Source organism: Pipra filicauda, unplaced genomic scaffold (assembly GCF_003945595.2).
Source record: "Pipra filicauda isolate LSUMZ 115617 unplaced genomic scaffold, ASM394559v2 scaffold28_size6257848_pilon, whole genome shotgun sequence".
NCBI lineage: Eukaryota > Metazoa > Chordata > Aves > Passeriformes > Pipridae > Pipra > Pipra filicauda.
In genome coordinates this window covers 4,358,141-4,377,874 of record NW_024104409.1, presented here as the reverse complement: position 1 = coordinate 4,377,874, position 19,734 = coordinate 4,358,141, and the positions used below count along the sequence as shown (strand labels likewise).

At 35.9% G+C, this 19,734-nt stretch overlaps 1 protein-coding gene across 2 annotated transcripts in view; it reads left to right on the top strand.

The window, feature by feature from the left end:
• NAA16 (N-alpha-acetyltransferase 16, NatA auxiliary subunit) overlaps positions 1-19,734 on the top strand; it is a 64,598-nt gene that overhangs the window by 29,277 nt on the left and 15,587 nt on the right. Inside the window, exons 8-10 of one of the 2 annotated variants that reach the window (XR_003540563.2) lie at positions 267-362; positions 3,965-4,071; positions 15,857-16,028. Coding sequence is in view for 1 of the 2 variants with exons in the window: in XM_027720267.2 (XP_027576068.1) it covers positions 267-362; positions 3,965-4,071 (203 nt within the window). In the remaining variant the exon portion in view is untranslated. The remainder of the gene's footprint in view (positions 1-266; positions 363-3,964; positions 4,072-15,856; positions 16,029-19,734) is intronic. The other variant, XM_027720267.2, reaches the window with a different exon arrangement.

Below are 19,734 nucleotides of genomic sequence, written 5' to 3'. Positions count from 1 at the left end.
AGGTAATGGTCCTGTTTGTAGTTTATCCGTAGAGTGATTTAATGCTGGTAGTTTTGTATTGTGTATACAGTGTGTTCTCAGTACAGTTTTATACAGTAATGTTTGTGATTAACTGGAAAAAAAATGTTTAAATTGTTTCAAACCCAAACCAAATATGGACTCTAGCTAAATTAATTCTCAACACTTAAAGTCTCAACACTTAAAGACATTTGAAAGAATAGGTTTTTATGTCTGTTACTTATATCTATTATATTTGCTGATAATAGGCACTTTAGAAGAGAGGCTTCAGATTTATGAAGAAGTTAGTAAAAGACATCCCAGAGCAGTTTCACCTAGAAGATTACCTTTAAACTTTGTTTCAGGTAACAAGTTGCATATCTGTTCTGTAATAGTTTTTTTCCTATTTTTTTCTGAAATTTTCATCAGGCTGTTTAATGTGCATTTAATACCTTCTTGTGCATTTAATACTTACTTGAACATGTACACAAATCAGATGTATGCATTTCTCTTGGAAAAGACTATTTTTTATGGTTTAGGCATTGATAGAAAAATGTCATACACTCGAATATGATGATATGAGTTATGTAACTTTGTATTGATAAAACTACAGTACAGAATTGTATGTAGATTTTAGGAAATCTTGTACATAATTCTTCTGCATCATACAAGTTAAGACTCACAAGTTAAAAGGTAGAGGGTATAGTACACTTGAATTAAAGGTGTGTGTATATATACATACCCACTACTGTATCTTTAATACACATAGTTTTGGTGTTCAAATGTACACTTACTGTGCTCTACTTTGCTGTAGAGCCATTAGAACTTAATTCTACAATGAAAACTGTGTTGATAATTTAATAAGAGTAGGAAAAAAAAAGTGGATCTGCAGTATTATGCAGCACAAATTATTTAATTTTATAGTTAAGTTCTTTCAGTGACTCAGTCCTTTCAAAAGTTGCTTTGAAATACAGTGCACAAATATCCTCAGTTCTGGAAGGAAAATATATATATACTTTTTAAAATGGAAAGGTATGATCTTCCAAAATAGAAGGAAGGAGACTAAGTGAAATGGTCAACACCATAAAAATATACACTTAAGATGTAGCTGTCTAACTGCTGAAACTCCAGTAGAAGACTTTAGGAAAGAAATATAAAGTATATAAGCTAGATTTCAAATGTCAAGAAATTTGTGTACAGCTGCAAGTTCCCAACATACCTGCTCATGCTTTTGAGGTTAGTTTTTAATTCAGCTTGTTTACTGAGCACTGCATTTGTTGGTACCTTTAAATGTTACAGAATACAGCTACTCTACTTCCCTGTTGTTACTCGAGTCTGAACATGCATACAGATTTCCTGTGTAAAACACAAGATTTTAACTGCTTCGTGAAAAGTTGCCACTTGTGCCTTTTATAATCCTCTATACTTCAGTTTCTTTGAAGATACAAGGGCTGATTTTAAGACATTTCAGCTAGATTTGAAAAGCTAGGTGACAGTAATTGGTTTTCTCTTGTAATAGGATTGTTATGATAACACATAGCAAATAAGGAAATAGCCTGCAAAATACTTTCTTATATTTTTATTAATAGTGCGTTTTGCTGTTGACTTCATTTCACTGTTTTACCCTAGGTTACCTTGTCTCTGACAGTGCAGTGTCACAGCTAATATTAATTTAAGTAGGAATATGTATAGTAACAAGGATTAGTTGCTCATGCTGTAGCGATAGGCTAAATGAAAGCAAAAGTTATTACTAGATTGATCAAAAAAAATCTCTTGGCTACTTTCTGTAGCATTTCATAACAAATAAGAATTTTCCTAAGTTAAAACTTGTTTCTGTTAACTTACTGATTAAGCTTGTATCAGACATGAATGTATAACACTGGTTTTGATCCTGTAGAAATTAATCTATTTAGTAAATGATCTCCTATATTTATAAGTACAGGAGATAAGAATTTCTGTAGGTGAAAGTTAATAGTGAGAATATGAAGGTGTAGAAATAAACTTGTTTGCAGAAAAATATTTGCAAATTTCAAGACAATAGAATTTCTAGCTAAATGTGGTTGCTGCTCCAGTGTGGTCACCAACCAGCTGCAACCATCTCTGTTTGATTCAGATTTAATTTACGTTAAAGAATTAAAATACTCTAAAGTGCAGGCTTATATTAAAAGGTCAGTCCTTGCCCAGACCTTGCCATTGCCATCTTGCTAACCTTGAATTTGATACGAATCTGCTCCTTGATCCGACTGGAAACCACCTTTATGGAGGAAGGCTGTTACAATCAATTTTCAGACTGATCAAGTGTGCGTGTGGCCATGCAGTTTTAGATTTGTTTATGCTGCTGTGGTCAGGTCTGTCCCTTAGAGACTAAATCATGAGCTTGGCTTCTTGTTATAGGTGGGTGCCCAGCTCTGTGCTTTTTTTTTTTTTTTTTTTTTTTTTCAGATTTTGTTTTAAAGCTGTTCTGTTTTCTGTAAATAAATAGGTACTTAATGAAAGGTTGAATCTTGCTTTCCCAAATTCTGAATTGTAATTCTTCCAGCAAGAAAATAAATTAGAAGAATTCAACAGGAGAAACTGAGATTTAATTTTTTTTTTGTTAATAGAGGAGTTTCTGTAGTGTGAGAAGATATGTTTTAATTAATCTATCTGTAATAAAGCATGTGCTTACAGTCCAGTTATGGATCCTCATCCACAGGTAGTAAGAGTTTCTGTATACAGCAGTTTATTTTAGTACAGTGAGGTGAAAACATGAGTTATTTTTATTAGTCTCAGTGTTTATCAGCAACAGTGCTGATAACAGTAAGTGTAGGACAATTAAGTAGTGGTGGAAGTACATAAGAATGTTACATACAAAGCAGTAGTGTCTGCATTTTCTGCATATCTATAAAACAATCTGTAAATCACATTTTTACTGTGTTCTTAATGGATTGAAGTTTATTTCAACAGTTTTATATGTCAGTTTTATGTGTGTATGTTAGCATTATGTGAAGTGTACTGCTTCCTTGTTTAAAGAGTTAGAGAAGTTCACAACTGAATAGGCACTGAAGTGTAGCAACTTCATCCCAGTGCAAAGCAAAGTCAATAAAAAGTACCAATTTAAAAAACGCCGAACAACAACAACAAACTTCCAAACAAAACAACCACAACTGAAAACAATCACTTTTCATCATAGGGATAAGAACATGAAAGCCACCTATTTTCCTGGCAGGATGTCTTCTTTTTGAAGTCCTACCTTTTTTTTTCTTTTTTTTTTAAGCAGTATTTCTCAGAAAGATGGCACATACTGCAAGTATTGTAATTTTTATCTGAAAATATAATAAGATTGGATTTTTAGCTTTTTCCGGTATATTTGGATAGAGATGATTCTGATACGGAGCTTATGGTTCTGAAACAGTAAATCTTCTATTCTTTCTGATTCCAGAAAAAATCATATCACAAGTCATGTCCTACTCATAAAAAATAGGACCAGAAGGGAGGCAGAGGGTTAATTTCATCCATCAATCAAATCAGGATAATTTATATCTGCACTGCTCCTAACACATTTGTCTAACTTAATCATAAAAAATTCCAATGATGGAATTTTACAAGCTTTTACAAGATCTCCATTGTTATTCTTAACACTATAGTTTTTTCCAATGTTTGTTTAAGTAACCCTTGCTACATTCTTGTAGCCAGCACTTAATATTTTGTCTTTTTAATAGACTTTAGAGGTTTGAGGACTCTTACCATGTGTGCCAGCACACTCCTAAACATCTAAACACTAGCAGTTAAAGCGTTTTGCTCTGGTTTTTTTTTTTTCTTTAAAGTCTGGAGTATATTTGTGTCTTATTAAAGAACAGGAAAGTTTAAAACCCTTAATTGCAGTTTCTCAGTTACTCTGTTATCCAGAGTTGCACAGCAGTTAGTGCGTATATTTATATAACACTTGCAATCACTGACATATAACCAAACACACTTTTGTTTCTAGGTGAAAAATTTAGAGAACTAACGGATAAGTTCCTGAGGGTTAACTTCAGTAAAGGCTGCCCACCCTTGTTTACCACTTTGAAATCTTTATATTACAATCCAGAAAAGGTAAAATTTATTTGGTTTTAATGAAGTATTCTATATTAAATTTCTAATAGACAAAGAGTTTTTGTGTAGCTTTTCCTGTAACTTACCAAATACAGTTGAACGTTTTTCTCCTTAATGTGCTATTTTGTCGTATGTGAGTGGTCACTTGATGTCAACATGCTTGAGGTTAAATTGGTGCAGAATGCACTGAGTTTTCTTGAAAAATCAAGGATGATCATTAGCTTTGTGTACTTTAAGTGCAAGTGTTACAGGATTCTTTCAACTTATGGTTTATGATGTCACCAGAAGTAATGATTTTAAAATATAACGCAGGTGGCTGTTGTTCTACGTACATTTCTAAGTTGCACTAATACATTAGTATTTACCACAAAGGCTTGTTTCTTATTTCAGCCTTTAGCTGAAACGTCAGTGTATAATCTCTGTACTTCTGAACTCTCACAGTTTTGGCAAAATTGTGTCACATTAGAACTATTGTTTAAAATGTAGTTCTTCCTTTTAAACTTGACGGTAAGGTATAGTGAAAATAAATTTTCAAACTAAAGCATGTTACTAAAATGCGTAGAAAATGAAATAGAGATCAGTGTCTTCAGATATTGCTATCTTTGCTGTAAACAATAAAACTCTGGGTATTCTAAACCATTCATGACCAGGTGTGAAGAGGATTTTGTATCTGGAAAAACCCTTAATACATGATGCGGCTTTACAACAAGCAGTGCATGCTGCTTTATTTGGACTGATTATTCTTCTTTTTAACAGTTTCTTTATTCTTCTTTCTAACAGTTTCTTTGCTAGTTGTCCTAACAGGAAATTTTCAGTTCACTTCTGTAATCTCTACTTTCTCTCCATGGTTGATGTAATTTTAGTAAATTCTGGTATCATGTTCTTGTGGTTTAACCCCAGCTGGCAACTTAAGTACCATGCAGCCTCCTGCTCACTCCACCCCTGCCTGGTGGAGAACAGAATCAGAAACAAGTAAACCTGATGGGTTGAAATAGGAACAGGTTAATGCTGAATCAAACCAAACTATAATAATACCAATGATAATAATAATTGTAATTAAAAGGGGAGAGGGAAGAATAAAATTGAAGAGAAATAAGTGATGCACCATACAGTTGCTTTCCATTCATTGACCAATGCCCAACCCATCCCTGAGCAGTGTTGGCAGCTCGCAGCCATCTCTCCCCAGTTTATATACTGGACAAGATGTTCTGTGGTATGGAATATCCTTTTGCCTAGTTCAGGTTACCTGTCCTGGCCATGCTCTGTTTTGGCTTCTTGTGCTCCTTCTGGCTCACAGAACACAGGAACCAGAACGATCCTTGGCTTGGAGTAAGCACAGCTTAGCAACAACTAAAACATCAGTGTACTGTCAATGTTATTGTCATTCTAAATCCAAAACACAGCACTGTACTGGCTACTAAGGAGAAAATTACCTCTATCCCAGCTGAATCCAGGACACACAGGTATTACAAGCTTTTCTGCAGTGCCTATTGCTAATACACACTTTTCAATGTAAACATTTGAAATAAAATTGATATTTTTTTAATTGTGATATGCTGAGACTATTGCACAGCATTGACTGTACTTCTATCTAAAGTTTTACTTCTACTATTTGAAATATGAAAAATCTAGAAATTGAAAAATACATATACATTCATTTGACATGTGATAAGCTTTTTAGCACTTATTTGGTTTTTGACATGATGGATTAAAAAGATGAGGGCTACTGTATTTTGGGGTAGACTTATACAGAAGGGTGCCTTTCTGCTAGTTATCTTCATTGTAACAAATCAGTGCTGTTCAAAACTGCCAGCTTCATCCTAAAAACTAATTAAAATCAGGACCTTCACCGTTTCCAAACATGCTTGGATTTGTTTGTGCTGCTAGCTTCCGCAAAAGCATTTTTATTATATTTTACATTCTTCTGTTACCAACACAGATTGTCTTTTACACTTTACTTGGTTGGGTTTGCAGATAATTATAGTGTAACAGAAGAACCTTTTGAAACTTAGAGAAACCTTACTTTTAGTCCCTGACAGTTGATTTTAGAACTGCTAAAATTTAGGGCTTGGTGGCAGAAAATTGTGACAAACTAACGTGTGCTACACCTTTCAGGAAAATGTTACGCTTCAGTATCTAATTTGTCTAAGTTGGAGCTTCTCACTTAAATTACAGGTGTATTTTGACTGAAAATAAAGATGATTGTAGTCAGGATCATGTTTTGCCTCCCAGAAAATACCTAGCAAATTTGTGAGTTCTATACCAGTTGGGAATAAACAGTTCGCTGTATATGTCTTAGGAAGCAGGTGCAATTTGGTGTTGTCAACTGCAGTTGCATTTTGAAGTGGCATAGATATGAGTGAGGACTTTATGAAAGAGTTGGTATTCAAGCCTAGAAAGTTCCTTTTTTTTTTTTTTTTTTTCTAGAAGTCCGTATGGGTCCATGATCTTTCAGGAGGGCAAGGAAAAAAGGGTGGTTGTATTGAAGGCAAATGTTGGTCAGATGTGTTCAGGAAAACCTTGTTTATTATCTAATTGCTGTAAGTTTGTACTTCATACTAAATGTTTTAAATAAAATTGCTGGCATACTTTAATTTAAAAACAGGTTGTAATCTACTAACATTAGTTTTGGGTGGAGTCTAGCTTCAGGTACACAGAGCTGCAAAGCTTTAGGACTTGCCCAGGTCAATATGAAGACTATTCAGGAAGGTTTTAGAAACTCTTCAGTACTTAACACTGCTTAGAAAGACTCCAAATATCAATGTTATAGATTGGAAGTTATGCTTTGTCTTCCAGTACAGACATTGTTGTAATAAACATCTAAACCAGATTTGCTGAAGTTGTGGAAGTAGCATCAGAAAACAAGGTGGGAAAAATTCTGATTTTTTTTTTTTCTTTTTGTCTGTTAAAGGAGTTAAAATTTCAGTTGTGTTTTATGATGATCAGTCGTCAGTGTTTGTGTTCTAGTATGTTAGCATTGACTTGATCAAAGATCCTTTAAACAAATAAGGATTTTAAAAGGTAAATTGCTCAACGAACAAGTAATCCACCACGAATACACTGGACTAATTTTTAATTTACAAGTTGGCCAAACATCAACTTTTTTTTTTTTTTGACTACACTCATTTTTCTTTTGAGAATTGTTTGACACAATCCTTCTCTGGTGCTATTTTTACATGTTTGTTAGATTAAGTTGTTTTAGGGAAACTAGAATTGCCTGGTATTTGTCTGAATTTCTTGTTTATTTGTTTGAAATCTTATCTGAGACTTCATTGAAGATCAGTAAGCTGTGTCTAAAGGGCCCTGAAGACAGGTAGTCTTTTTGTTGTTTGAACATTTCTAGGAAAAGGAAAAAACCTATAGGATATTATCTTTGCATAGTTTATCGTATGTTGTCCTTCTGTACGTCCCTGCCCTTGGGTGATAATTTTCAGTGTATTCGATTAAACCAAAAAAGTATAATCCTTGTATGTTAGGCGTAACTTTTGGCAAAGTGAAAAATGTAGCATGATTGTCATCCAATAAAAGAATGGCTGAAGTAGTTACCTTTATCTCTGTTTTATTGGTTCTGGTTTTTGGGGGAGTAGTTGAGTTATTTTAGGCAGGTGTGTTCATGTTTCAGAAACTTCGGTGGTTTTTCTCCCAGATTCTCTGGAATATGTTTTTAATAGTCAAGGAGTAACATTAAGTTCCAGATTCAGACCTGGGAATTTAGGTCAGAGGCTGTAGAGTACTCTTCAGTTCACCACCATATGTGGTTTCCTACTCAGTCTCAGTAGATGTTTCCAAGGCTCCTTTTAGCTATGCGAGGTAGGACTGATACATGTGTTTTAATTGTAGAGGGAGCACAGGCACCTGTAATGTGGTTATACACATACAGATGCCTGAACCTGTAGGTGCCTGCTGTGTGTTCCATGTTTCACTAGGGTATGTTTGGAACTGCTTATACTTCTTCACGAAGTATCCATTGTATGAGTACTTCATACCTATGAAACTAACATTGAGGAAGCTTTCCCAGTTCTTTCTAGAAAGAAGTACTGAATGCCCCACCAAAAAGTCAAATCACTGCAGTGCTAACTGGGTGGAAGGGATGTTACTTTTTCAGCTACTGAACTGGAACTTTTTTACATACTTGTACCAATATTGGTGTGGTGAATGATGTGGAGTACAACTTATTTTTCATCTCTTCGTTGAAGAATATGCCTTACTTTGGTTAAGGAGGAAAGGTATTTTTAATCTTCCTTTACAGTTTAAGTAGAAGTGTTTAAGATCACTTGGGTGAAATCATGGAAGGGTGCCATAAATGGGAAATGTAAAGTTGTTTGTTTCATGGAAAAAAGTAATCTTAAAGTTTTTGCTGGAAGAAACTTTCTTTGAGCAACCAAAGGCATGAGGATCTGAAATCTGTTCAATCAAGATTACATATAGTTTTGTTGCTTTTTGGCATTCTCTAAGACTTGTTTTGAGGTAAAACATTCCTTAATAATAACTATAATGAGTTAAATAAAATATACCTCATATTGCATTATGCAGTGTATGTGTAATTCTGGAGCAGAAAAAAATATACATGTTGGCCTTGTGTTCAGTTTGTGATGCACAGAGGTTTATATTTGACTGCACAACTGGGTTGAAAAGGAATCAAGATCTGGTAACTGCGTGAAACTTGGATGCTTGAGAAAGTAACAGATGCTACTGTGAAACCTGGGAAAAGCAGGTTAGCTGGATGTTTCATCGTTCTCAGCAGTACTGTTACCTTCTAAGAGGAAGTTGTTAATCCACTGATAATTGTGTTAAAGGAGACTTTAAAAGAACTGGAAACTGATGGGGAGAAAGTGTTAAACTTGCTTTGCTGTAAATTGCTGCACATGCTTCTGCAACAAGATCCAGTTTGAGACTTTCTGGTCCATTGCTGCTTGCAAATCAATGATATGGCTAATGTTTTTCTCCCTAGTTTTAGAAGGGATCTAACCAATACATGGTTTAATCCTTCAAAGCTCTTCAAAGGAGGTTGTGATTCTTCAGGTTTTGCACTGTTATGCTAATGTGATAAGTAGCATGTGAACTAGTTTGGTTTTTAATTGTCTTTTCCTCTTTGTCAAGCCACTTAGACTGGAGGAGACATAAGTAGTTTAGACTGAAGAAATGGAGCTACCAGTTGTCTTTTGCCTAGAAACTGTACTGCCATTTTACCTTGCTCAATATATTGTACTGTGGATAGAGCTTTTGATTGTAAAAATACTGTATCATTTAAAAAATCGTGCCAGCTGTTCAGTATCCTGGTTGCACATCTATACCATTCTGTAGCATAAAATTAATATTGAAATAAGAAGTGAGAGAAGCATCAGGTTGCAGGATGAAATGTCGGACAAAGGCTGACATGAGATGATGTCTGTTTACGTTTTTTATAGTATCGGTAACTGCTTTTCTACAGGTTATATGGGTGAGTAAGGATAAGTTATGTAAAGAGTTCAAGTTATTTCTCAAGTGATAATTGTTACTGTGCTGCCTTTTTCCAGATACCAAAGGCATGCACTAATCACTTCCTAACTTGCTGCCTTGGTACACAGCCAGATTCTATGTCTTCCCAATTGAAGACAAGGTCAATTGGAGGGTGATAGAGGATTGGAGGGTGTCAGACTGAGTCTTACAGTGTTTTTTCAGTGTCTCATTCAAAGCAAGTTTATAATATCATGTAGACTGTGTTCAGTGGCACATCACTGATAGTCATAGATCACTTTTTATCTACAAAATATTAGAGAAATCATTTGATGAAACACTGTCTTAATGGCTTTGTTTTTATTTTCAAAAATGCTTGATGGTGAAGAATAATGTTCATCATTCTACGTTTGTTTCATATATCTCTTGAAGTAACCACTGCATGTTGTGAAGAAATTGGTTATGCTTTCCTTCTATTCCTTATATGGCAGCCTGAGGCTTTTTAAATGTGAAAACTCTTGGTCATAATGAAGTAGGGTAAAGGGAGTGTGGTTACATAAAAGGCAAAGCTCACAAATGTAAAAAGCACTGTACAAGGTTCTACTTGCCTGTTGGGTTTGGAGAAAGGAAGAGAAATGGGTGATCTGGACAAGAGCTGAGACCTTTCCCTACGGGTTACTAGTGTTAAGGAACTTCAGTTCTAAGCTTGATATTAATTTTTCTCAACTGATCTTTGTAGTGTCTTGTAAGGACAGTGTTTTTCACTTCGTGTGTCAGTCAGCTGACTTCAGGGTTGCTCTAACAGCTTGCAGACTCTTAAATGTCACTTATATGAACTCTTCTCATATGGAACAAATGCAGCAAAATAGCCTTTGCAAAACAATCACAAACAAAAGGCAAAACCAGATATCTCTTCAAAATCAAGTTCACACACTTTCCTGCATAAGTTGGCACTGTAGCTGTGCATGTTGGATTGAGTTGAAAATTTTATTAGTATATTATGAAGCATGATTTTACTAAATTACACATAATAGAGAGGAATATTCTTAATTTTTTTGGTGTTTTTTAAGTGGTTGCTACCTGTTATTTAGAAACAATTTGCTGTTTTCTGTCAAAAATAGAAAATTCAGTCCTCATAAGAACATGCTTTAATTAATCTGTTAATCAAATTTTAATTAGTCACCTACATTAATGTATGGCTTCTAAACTGAAGGAAGAAATTAAGTGGGGAAAATATGAGTATAGACTCAAAGTGTTTTTATAATTTGTTGCATGTTGTTGCATGTATTAAAACAGACACCAGCCACTTGGGTTCTATTCCTCAAGCATATCTGGTTTTAAAATAGCTTTTAGAATACAGAATTATTACAGAGATTCCACAGTAAACATGTGTACCTTGGCTATGAATTCGGTCACCTTTTCAAGTACCAGCCTTTGCCTGTTTGTACAATTCCTCTTGAAACGCATTCTTGCTTTTGGCTATTGTTTAAGATATCCTGAAGCAACTCTGAATGTCCTACTGCTCTGCAAAACTATAAGTTCATTCCCTGTTTGTGTCTTTCTTGGGCCATTCCCCCCCATGTTAAGTTTATCTGGGTAATTTCTATCACAAAATGGAAGAATTTCTGGAGTAAGAGTTACCTGTAAAGGAAAGGCACTCTATGCTAATCATGGTGGTGTTGACACTAAATCTGCAGTTTAGACTTTTCATGTGTTGCATCTATGGCTTTAATTGGCAGATAGAGCAGATGTCTTATCTTCCTGATGTAATAATGTTATGATCTAGTTAGTGAGAGAAGCCTCTGCCTGAACTAAGGTGCAAATGAGACAATATGCTGAAGTCAACAGTATGGATTTTATTTGACAGTAAATGTGAGGTAGGGAGATAGAAAAAAAAGAGAAAAGAGAGGGAGAGAGAGATCAAACAGAAGGTAGTCACCACCCATGGATCACACCATGGATCCTGTTGGTCCTTCATCCAGGGCTTCTTGGTGGTGGGGATCCTGGAGTTGTTCTTCTGGGGGTAACACCTTTATACAGTCCAAGTTCTGGGTATTCACAGGGTGGTCACAGTGCCATTCCCATAATTTGGGGTGACATGTGTATGAGCAGTTGCTTCCTTTACCACAGTTTACCACAGTGGGAATTTTTGCCCAGATGTGTTAACTAGAATGTGCTAACCAGATCTTACCTTGATCAGACCTGGAACTAGCACCTTCCTGTTGCAAATTCTTCCCTTCTATACTTATCTTAAGTTCCTGCTGTGGTGGCTTGTCTTATGGCAAGTTCCTTCTGTGGCCTTGACAGTGTTTGAGACAGGCAGCTGTGCTCTTTTAAATCCTTACACCTGAGAGGAAGACATATTCCAAGCAGGTACTTAGGTTTCTTGTGCTTTCTCAACCTGCATCTTCTCACATCTGCTAGCGCCAAGGCAAACATTGGATATGGTGATATTTTGTTTTGATCTTCTGGTATGATTTGCTTCTCTGATAGGGCACTTCTTAGAACAGGAGAGTCAAGTACGCCATCTGCACGTATTCTGTATTAGACTATGTGCAACAAAATGGCGGTGGATGGTTAACTGATGCCTGGTTGTTGCCCTTAGCCCTGTCTTGATGATACTTGTGTTTATTCTTATACATACCTAAGAGTGGATTCCTGTACGTGTCAAGGAAAAGCAGAAGATACTAGTTGCCAATGACTTCATGGACAACTTTTGCTGTTATGCTAAATAAAAAAAACAAACCAAAACACAACTACAAACTTGTTCATGGGGCAGAATCCAGAGAAATTCAAAGCACCTTTCGTGATAATTCTTTTTGTCATCTTTCCTAATGAGATTCTCATTTCAAGCTCAACACTTGTGGTAACTCTTCTTCAGGTCTTCTAGGAGCTGCTGATCAAGTAGCAAGTTGAGTATATCAAGGCAATAGAGAATGTACACCACTTCTGTGATTTTTGAGGGTATGCGGGTGTCACTTCCATTGCTTTCTTAAATACATACAATCTCAGCAGTGAAGGATCAGGTTATAGAACTGCTAAACAGATTGGGTGTGCACATGCTTATTGGGCCTGAACAGGGTGCATCTCCAACTGCTGCTGGAGCTGGACAGTGTCATTGCAGTCAGTCTTTGAAATTTTATTATGATGGATGGGGTTTCCTCAGGACTGGAGGAAAGCAAACATTACTCTTATTTTCAAGAAGTACGAAAAGAAGGATCTGAGAAGCTATGGGCCAGTCAGCTTCATCTCAATCCTTGTGAAGCTGATGAAGCAAGTAATTGTGGAAACCTAGAAAGTGTGGTTGGGAGTAGGTATGATGTATTTGTGAAGGGGAATTCATGCCTGACTAACTTTATAGCCTTGTATGACAAAATTACTGTCTTAGCACTTGTATGTTGGTTGGAGGGCAGTTGATATTGTGTATGTTGACTTCAGCAAGGCTTTTAACACTGTCTGTGGTAACACAGACAACCTGTTGGAAGTACATAATTTTGACAGTGTCAAAAACCTTACTACTTCAGGGTAGGCACTTGCCAAAAGAGCAGGTTGGTTGTTCAGGAGTGAAACAGGGTTAGTCTGAGGTTGTGATCTACAGATATGAAGGGATCTAGTAATTGTTTCTGTACAGTCCTTCATCTGTCAGTCTTGATTTTGGAGCTCTCTAAGTGGCACATATGGCATCTGTCTTTATTTCTACTAAGTTTCACAGTGCAAATTCTAATAGACAATGTTGTGCATTTGGTGTTTTGTCAGTGATCATCTGCTCATAGTCTCAATTAAAGAGAAAGAGCTGCTTAAAGCTTCCAACTTAGAAATCAGCAATCATTTGGCCAGGCTGTTGATGTAGATGCTCACTGAAGTAGAGTTTGCCCTCTTGTAGTTGGTGAAGGAAGAGTGGAGGACTGATAAAATTCTAGTAAAGTTGTAATACCATCCAGATTATTTCTTGAGTCAGATAGCTCATGTTCACCTTGCATTCACCTTGCCTGCTGATGAAGACGGTTTGTTTTAGCAAATCTGGTGGCGTTTGTAACATTATACAACAGGAACTACTGGTGTGACACTGTGGTGGGGTCAGTGTGCTGTGCTGTGTAAATGCAGAGCTGTTGAGAGGTGCTCAGTGGCGCAGTTGTCTGATGCTTGACAGATGCCATATACCAGGTTACAAGTGAGGTGCTGTGTTTTGGAGATCAGTACTTCAATTTTTAATGACTATTATTTATATTCACTATTCCCGGTACCTGTTGTCTTACTGTAATCTACAGTGACAACTGCAATGGCATATGTTTAAAGAGAAGATGACCTTTTACCCAAAAATAGCCTGCATTATGGAGGTGACAGCACAAGTCCCATGATCTGTCATCCTCGTCTTGAAGTCTTAATATATAGAAATTCCATGCTGGAAGAGTTCTTGATCTTTATATACTGTGTGTGTTGAAGGTGAGAATAACAGGCACTGAATTTGTAGGACTCCAACAGATGATGTTACTCATGGAACTGATTCGTGAGTCTGTCATGCAACTCAGAATGGATTATCCAAGAGCCTTGAATTGTGGACAGAGTACTTCACGTTCCCAGTTGTCCATTCCACCCTGTCTTTCAGTTGCCATTTTTGCTGAAAGAACAGTGCAGGGGTTTGAGCACCAGTTTCTGAATCTGTACAGCTATAATATGTGCTCAACTTTTTTTTAATATGTTGTACTATTTAGTTAAAAGTGGAGCTGCTCAACCAACCATTTCTGCAATGGCAAGCTTGAAAAGATGGTTGGATTGAACATGGGAAAGTAAAAAATATTGGCTGTCCTCATTTGGAAAATCCACAGACATGATTCAAAAAAACCTCACATGCTACAGGAAGTGCTTGTTTGTAGAAAGGCCAATGATGATAATGTGTTTTGAAGAACTGTAGTTATTTCTGAAAAAAAAATAGTTTCTTTTACTTAACATGTAAAACACATTGTTCTTGTATTGCCTTTGGATATTTATTCACTTGATATTCCTGATCTTGCCATAAAATACTAAAGTTTTGCATCATCAATTCATAAGCATACTTGGAGGTAACTTGCATTTTAAAGTGAATTTGTTGTCTTTGTGACTTTAAACCAAGGACTAAGTAGTAAGAATTTTAGGTGAGTAACTAAAATGAATTAATTCTAAGCAAATGAGATATACGGGAGGATAGCAGGAGAGGTTATAATAAAAAAATTCATCCTACATAAGGAAACTTGTGGTTGTGGTTTGAGGTTTTTATTAACCTGCTTTCCTCTACAACTTCAGAATGTTATCTAAACAAAACACGGCTTTGAAAAACAGAAACGTAGTGGATTTTTTTACTTAGGGTTGATACTTTTGAAATAGTATGAACAGTTTCATTTTCATGATTTGTGGAGACTTTTGGAATAACGACTTCAAGTACTATTATGTTAATGAAATGTTTTGAAATGTGACTTATATATGGTTTTATTTACCTGCTAAGAAACATGGAGCATTTACAAGGAAAATGTCTGAACACAATGTAGTCTGTGTGTACATGGAGTACTGTGATATGGGTGTCTTAGTCTATACAGGGAAAAGGACTTACTCTTGAGCTGCTGGGCTCTTCTTTTGTGCTACAAGTGGTTTCATAGTTTTTATACTTTGCTTAGTACTTTATCTGAAGTAGGTTGGTAAAATATGGGTATCAGCAAAGTATAGCCATTCTCCTTGAATTTTCTGTTATGCTACACCTTTAATTTAAAAAGCCTACTATATAACATGGAGGCTTATTAAATCTTTTTATCAGGCTTCTTTCAGTTTCTAAATAGCAAGTGTACTTGGCTATTTAAATTACATTTTTTCTGTTGATATCTTTTGCTTGAATGAAATTCACACAGTTGGTATAACACTCATTATGTCAGGACGAAACTGTAGGCTTTCTTGCATATTTGGGAAGCAACAGCTAGTGTTTAGAAGTGCCACTGCATTATTATGAGTTTTGTTGTTTATGCAAAGTCTTTGTTCAGAGTGAATGTAACTGTGTCACATGGCAGAATGTTTGTTCTGGAAGCTAATAACCAAGTATAAGCAATTACATGGGATATAGTAATTTTCACATTCTATAAGCTACTGTCCAGGTGTATTAGAAATAACTGTGAACAGCCTTATGTGCTAATGTTCCTCACAAGAGGAGGATCTTGGAATTCTACCCCCACCTCCTCCCCAGAAAACTCTTTTTGTAGTTGAACAGTGTTCAAAAATACTCTTTGGTTCCTTCTATGTGCTGGTCTCTCTATCCATGAGATAAAAAGTCCAAAGAGTGAAGATCTTCAATTAGTAAACATCAAGGTTTACGTCGATTGTGTTGCAGGTGCATTGGTTGATTCCATTGAAGCTCGACATTAGTGCACATGTGCCCTTTTTCTGAGTATCTAAAATTGTGGAGACTGTGAGGAAGTACTGGATGAGAGAAAATGTCTGGCTGGAAGAAACATCAGAAACAACAGTCTCAAAAAAAGGTGTAGGACTGTCCACACAGGAAGGTAGGCTGTCTTCAGTGAAGATATTTCTTTAACCCTTTCTGGAAAGAAGGCATATTTCTTCCTTGATGTGGAAAGCTAAAGGAATATAAAGCAAATTGCCACTGTTTTTTTTAAGTTAGATGTCCTCTGCGAATTATTGGCGGATTACATAAGGAAGTGAAAAACATTAGTTCTGCTAAAAATCTTCTGACATTTTAACGAGAAATAGCTCTGTAAGAGTAACCAAGGACAGCCTTTTGTTCATACTGACTCCATCAGTGCAAGTGCTAGAAAGTTGTGTCTTTGAGTTAAAATTCCAGTAGGGGAAATCTGGGAAGTGGACTTTCTCAGGATCTGGTTAACAACTGGTGTGTTCATAGCAAAAGATAGCATTTCTACTATACAAGTGGATCATAAGGAGGAGTAAGGAAGTTTTAAAATAAGTGAAGGAAGGAGAAGGATGAGAACTTTTGTTGTAGGTACGGCAAGGATAGGATCCTTCCACTCTGCAGTGAGAATGGGCAGTGTAAAACATGTTGATGGCTGACAGTTTGGGTCTGTGAGGTAACTTGTAAGCCAGGAGCTGACAGGTGTAGCCAGCTGACTTACAAACTACTTTTATCAAGACAACTTTTTTAGTCTGCATAATCAATGTTGAGATTAACTGCTCTAAGTAACAGTTAGATTGAAGACCCAGAAGAAATGCTCTCAGTATCTCTGCTCATAGTTGCTCCTGCTGATGCTCTGCTCATGTGGAATGATTTGCTTTTTTTAGTGCAGTCCCCAAACTTCTCCAGAAACTCTCAGAAAAAATCATTAAATTAGTTGTGTGATGACCACAGTGACAGAGTATTGGTTTGCTCTGAATTTGTTTTCTTATGAGTCTTAAAACTTTCAGCACAAACTCGTTTTACTATCGCTATCTTAATTCATTTTGTCAACAGTTTTATGACTGGATCATTAGTAATAGCAAAACTAACTGGAAAGTCAGATGCTCTAAAATTAACAGTATTTTTCTGAATGTTTACATACTGTGATATAATGCAAATTTTTTGTTTGGCAGTTTTCTCATATGCTGTGGCTTATGACACATTTCACAAGTTACTAGTCTTGACACAATACGATAAAAAGGGGATGTGTTGTCCATTTGACACATTTGAAACAGCCAGTAAGATGTCAAGGCTGAATTCTCCAAACACTGATCATATAGCCTAGGATTTATAGTTTCAGGAATGTTTATCTTCAGAAACATTCACTGACTTCAGCTGATACCAAATGCTCAGCATATTAGAAAATCTGGTCCTACATATTTTAAGGCAAATGAAAATGAAAAAATCTTTATTGGTGTTCAGTGCTTCCATAGAACAGTATACCATTTCTTTCCCATTTCATTCACTCTCGGGTGTATGTTAAATGAGACAAGTGCTCTTCAGGAAAAAATGTATAACAATGCTTTATTTTGTGTTGCTTGGTGTCTGTAATTGCTTTAGAATGGCTTCTTCATTTGTACCTTACAACCTCTTGGCTTTAGTGTAACTCAGACACAGGACTGCTGTTGAAACAGTAAGTCTGAGCTAGCTAGTTATCTCTAAATTTTAGTATTGTTTTTCTTCTGTACTACACTCATATCAAGAAAGTGTCAGTTTTTATAACTTACCAGATATTTGCAGTTCATTATTAAGTGCAGGTTCATCTGGAGTGGGGTGCAGTGCATTAAAAAAAATGGGTAAACGTCAGATCCTCAGTCTTCCATATGAAGTGCTTTCCTAGCACAACTTTGCAATTTATGACTGCCTGTGGGAGTCTGTTTCATAAGGCTCCATCATGTCTCTAACAGTATTTCTGGGGAAATACAATATCCCAGTTATAGTCTGTTTATCCTTTTGGGCTAGTTCCTAGATGAAAGATGTCTAATACATTTAAGCCATGCGCTTTTTTTTGAGCTCTTTGTGTAGTTGAAAATAGTGCATAAATGAGTAGACTTCTCTAAAGTACATACCAGCTTCAGTTGTAGACTGACATGTTAAATTTCCATAGCTTAATTTGAAAATGCAGTAAAAGATGAGTGTTTCCAAGTGTAAAATCAGAAAAGAAATTTAAATAACCAACTTTTAATAGTCTTTCATGCAGTTCCTAGGCTTGTGTTTTAACTTTGTGTTGTACATTTTACAACTTGACCACTATTGGGAGAGTTTTCCTGGGACAGTAAGTCTGTTCTGACTGTGGTGTTGCTGGTACTACTGAACTCTAGAGCCCTGCACAGACATTTTCTAAATTGTGTAACTTCTCATTGCCAGTTTTGTAAACTGCTAATCTGTGTTAGCTTTCTCTTAAAAAAAAAAAGGCCTGTGTAGAAATGACATGATCCTCATAGTCATATTACTTAATATGATACAGCTGAACACTCATGTTTCCTACTTTGTTCTGTAGCTTTACTATTGCTGCACCTATAGCCAATATACATTTTCATTGAAGTTTCCATAAGTTTTTGAGGGAAGTTAAACTATTATATTGATAACAGCTAGATGTGTAGTTGAATTTGAAAAATTATTTAACTACTTTAGTCATACTTTTGTTATTTTCTGAATGGAAAGATGCTACCTTTCATGAAAAAGATTAGAGGAATTCGAAGTTCCTAACAAAGAGAAGACCCCATTTTCAAGTCTGGCTGAATCAATCCTATGTTTTTCCATCCCAAGTAGATGCCATAACAGTTTGCTGATAAAGATATTTGGAGTATTGATTTTACAATAACTTTTAAGAATTTGTTTTAATATTCAAATTGTTGCATTTGAAGCACTTAAAATTCATGTCTGGCTCTTGTATTTATAATCATTGTACTTAGTTTGTTGTGCTTAACACGAGACTGATCTTCTAATACTGTTGCCGGGCTCCGAATGAGCTTGTGTAGTTGTACTTTCAATGTATAAACATAACCATACTAGACCTCTTCATAGCAGCAGTAAGTTCTGTAATGAACAATGTTCTTGTGACTCGTTTACCATTCTGGTTGAGTGCTCTGCTGTCTACACAGCCGGTGTGCCAAGCAGCTTTCCCCTAGCTGAGAGTTCTCTTCTCTAAGAATAACTTGGAAGTGCAAAGCCTGTTACATATGGGACAAAAATATGTTTCCAGTGTATAAGCTGGAAACAAAAACTGGTTAATGCAGTCACATATGACTAGAAATGTTGCATGGTTTAGTAAAAATTACAAAACAATTGCAATGTTTATCAAATACTACTACTACTATAAACTTTCTGATTGATTATGCTGGTACATAGCATTATTTTTAAGGGAGTGCTGCTTTAGCAGAGCAAGTGTACAGAATACTATATTACAAGTTACTTTTCGAATGACAAATAACAAACTAGACTAATATAAATGGAGGAAGCTTTTTCTTCTGGAGTTCAGTATTTCAAATAGCCTGTGTGTTCATTTGTGCTGTTGATACTAGAAAAAGTATCACTTGTTTTATTTCAGGATTAGCTATTGTTAGTGCTGGCAGCAAGGGACAGTAACAGTTTTAAAGATGGTGCTGCAGAGTTAGTGCTTTGTGGCTGGCCAGTCCTTATGAGCTGGTAGCTCTCTGGTGAAATTCCTGAGGATAAATGTCTTCTTAGCTACCACTCACTGAGAAATGCTGAAGTTGGCAACTAACCATGATGGAATAGGATTAGCTTTATAGAAGAATAATAACATTTTTCTCCTATCTGGGTTAAGATGGCCA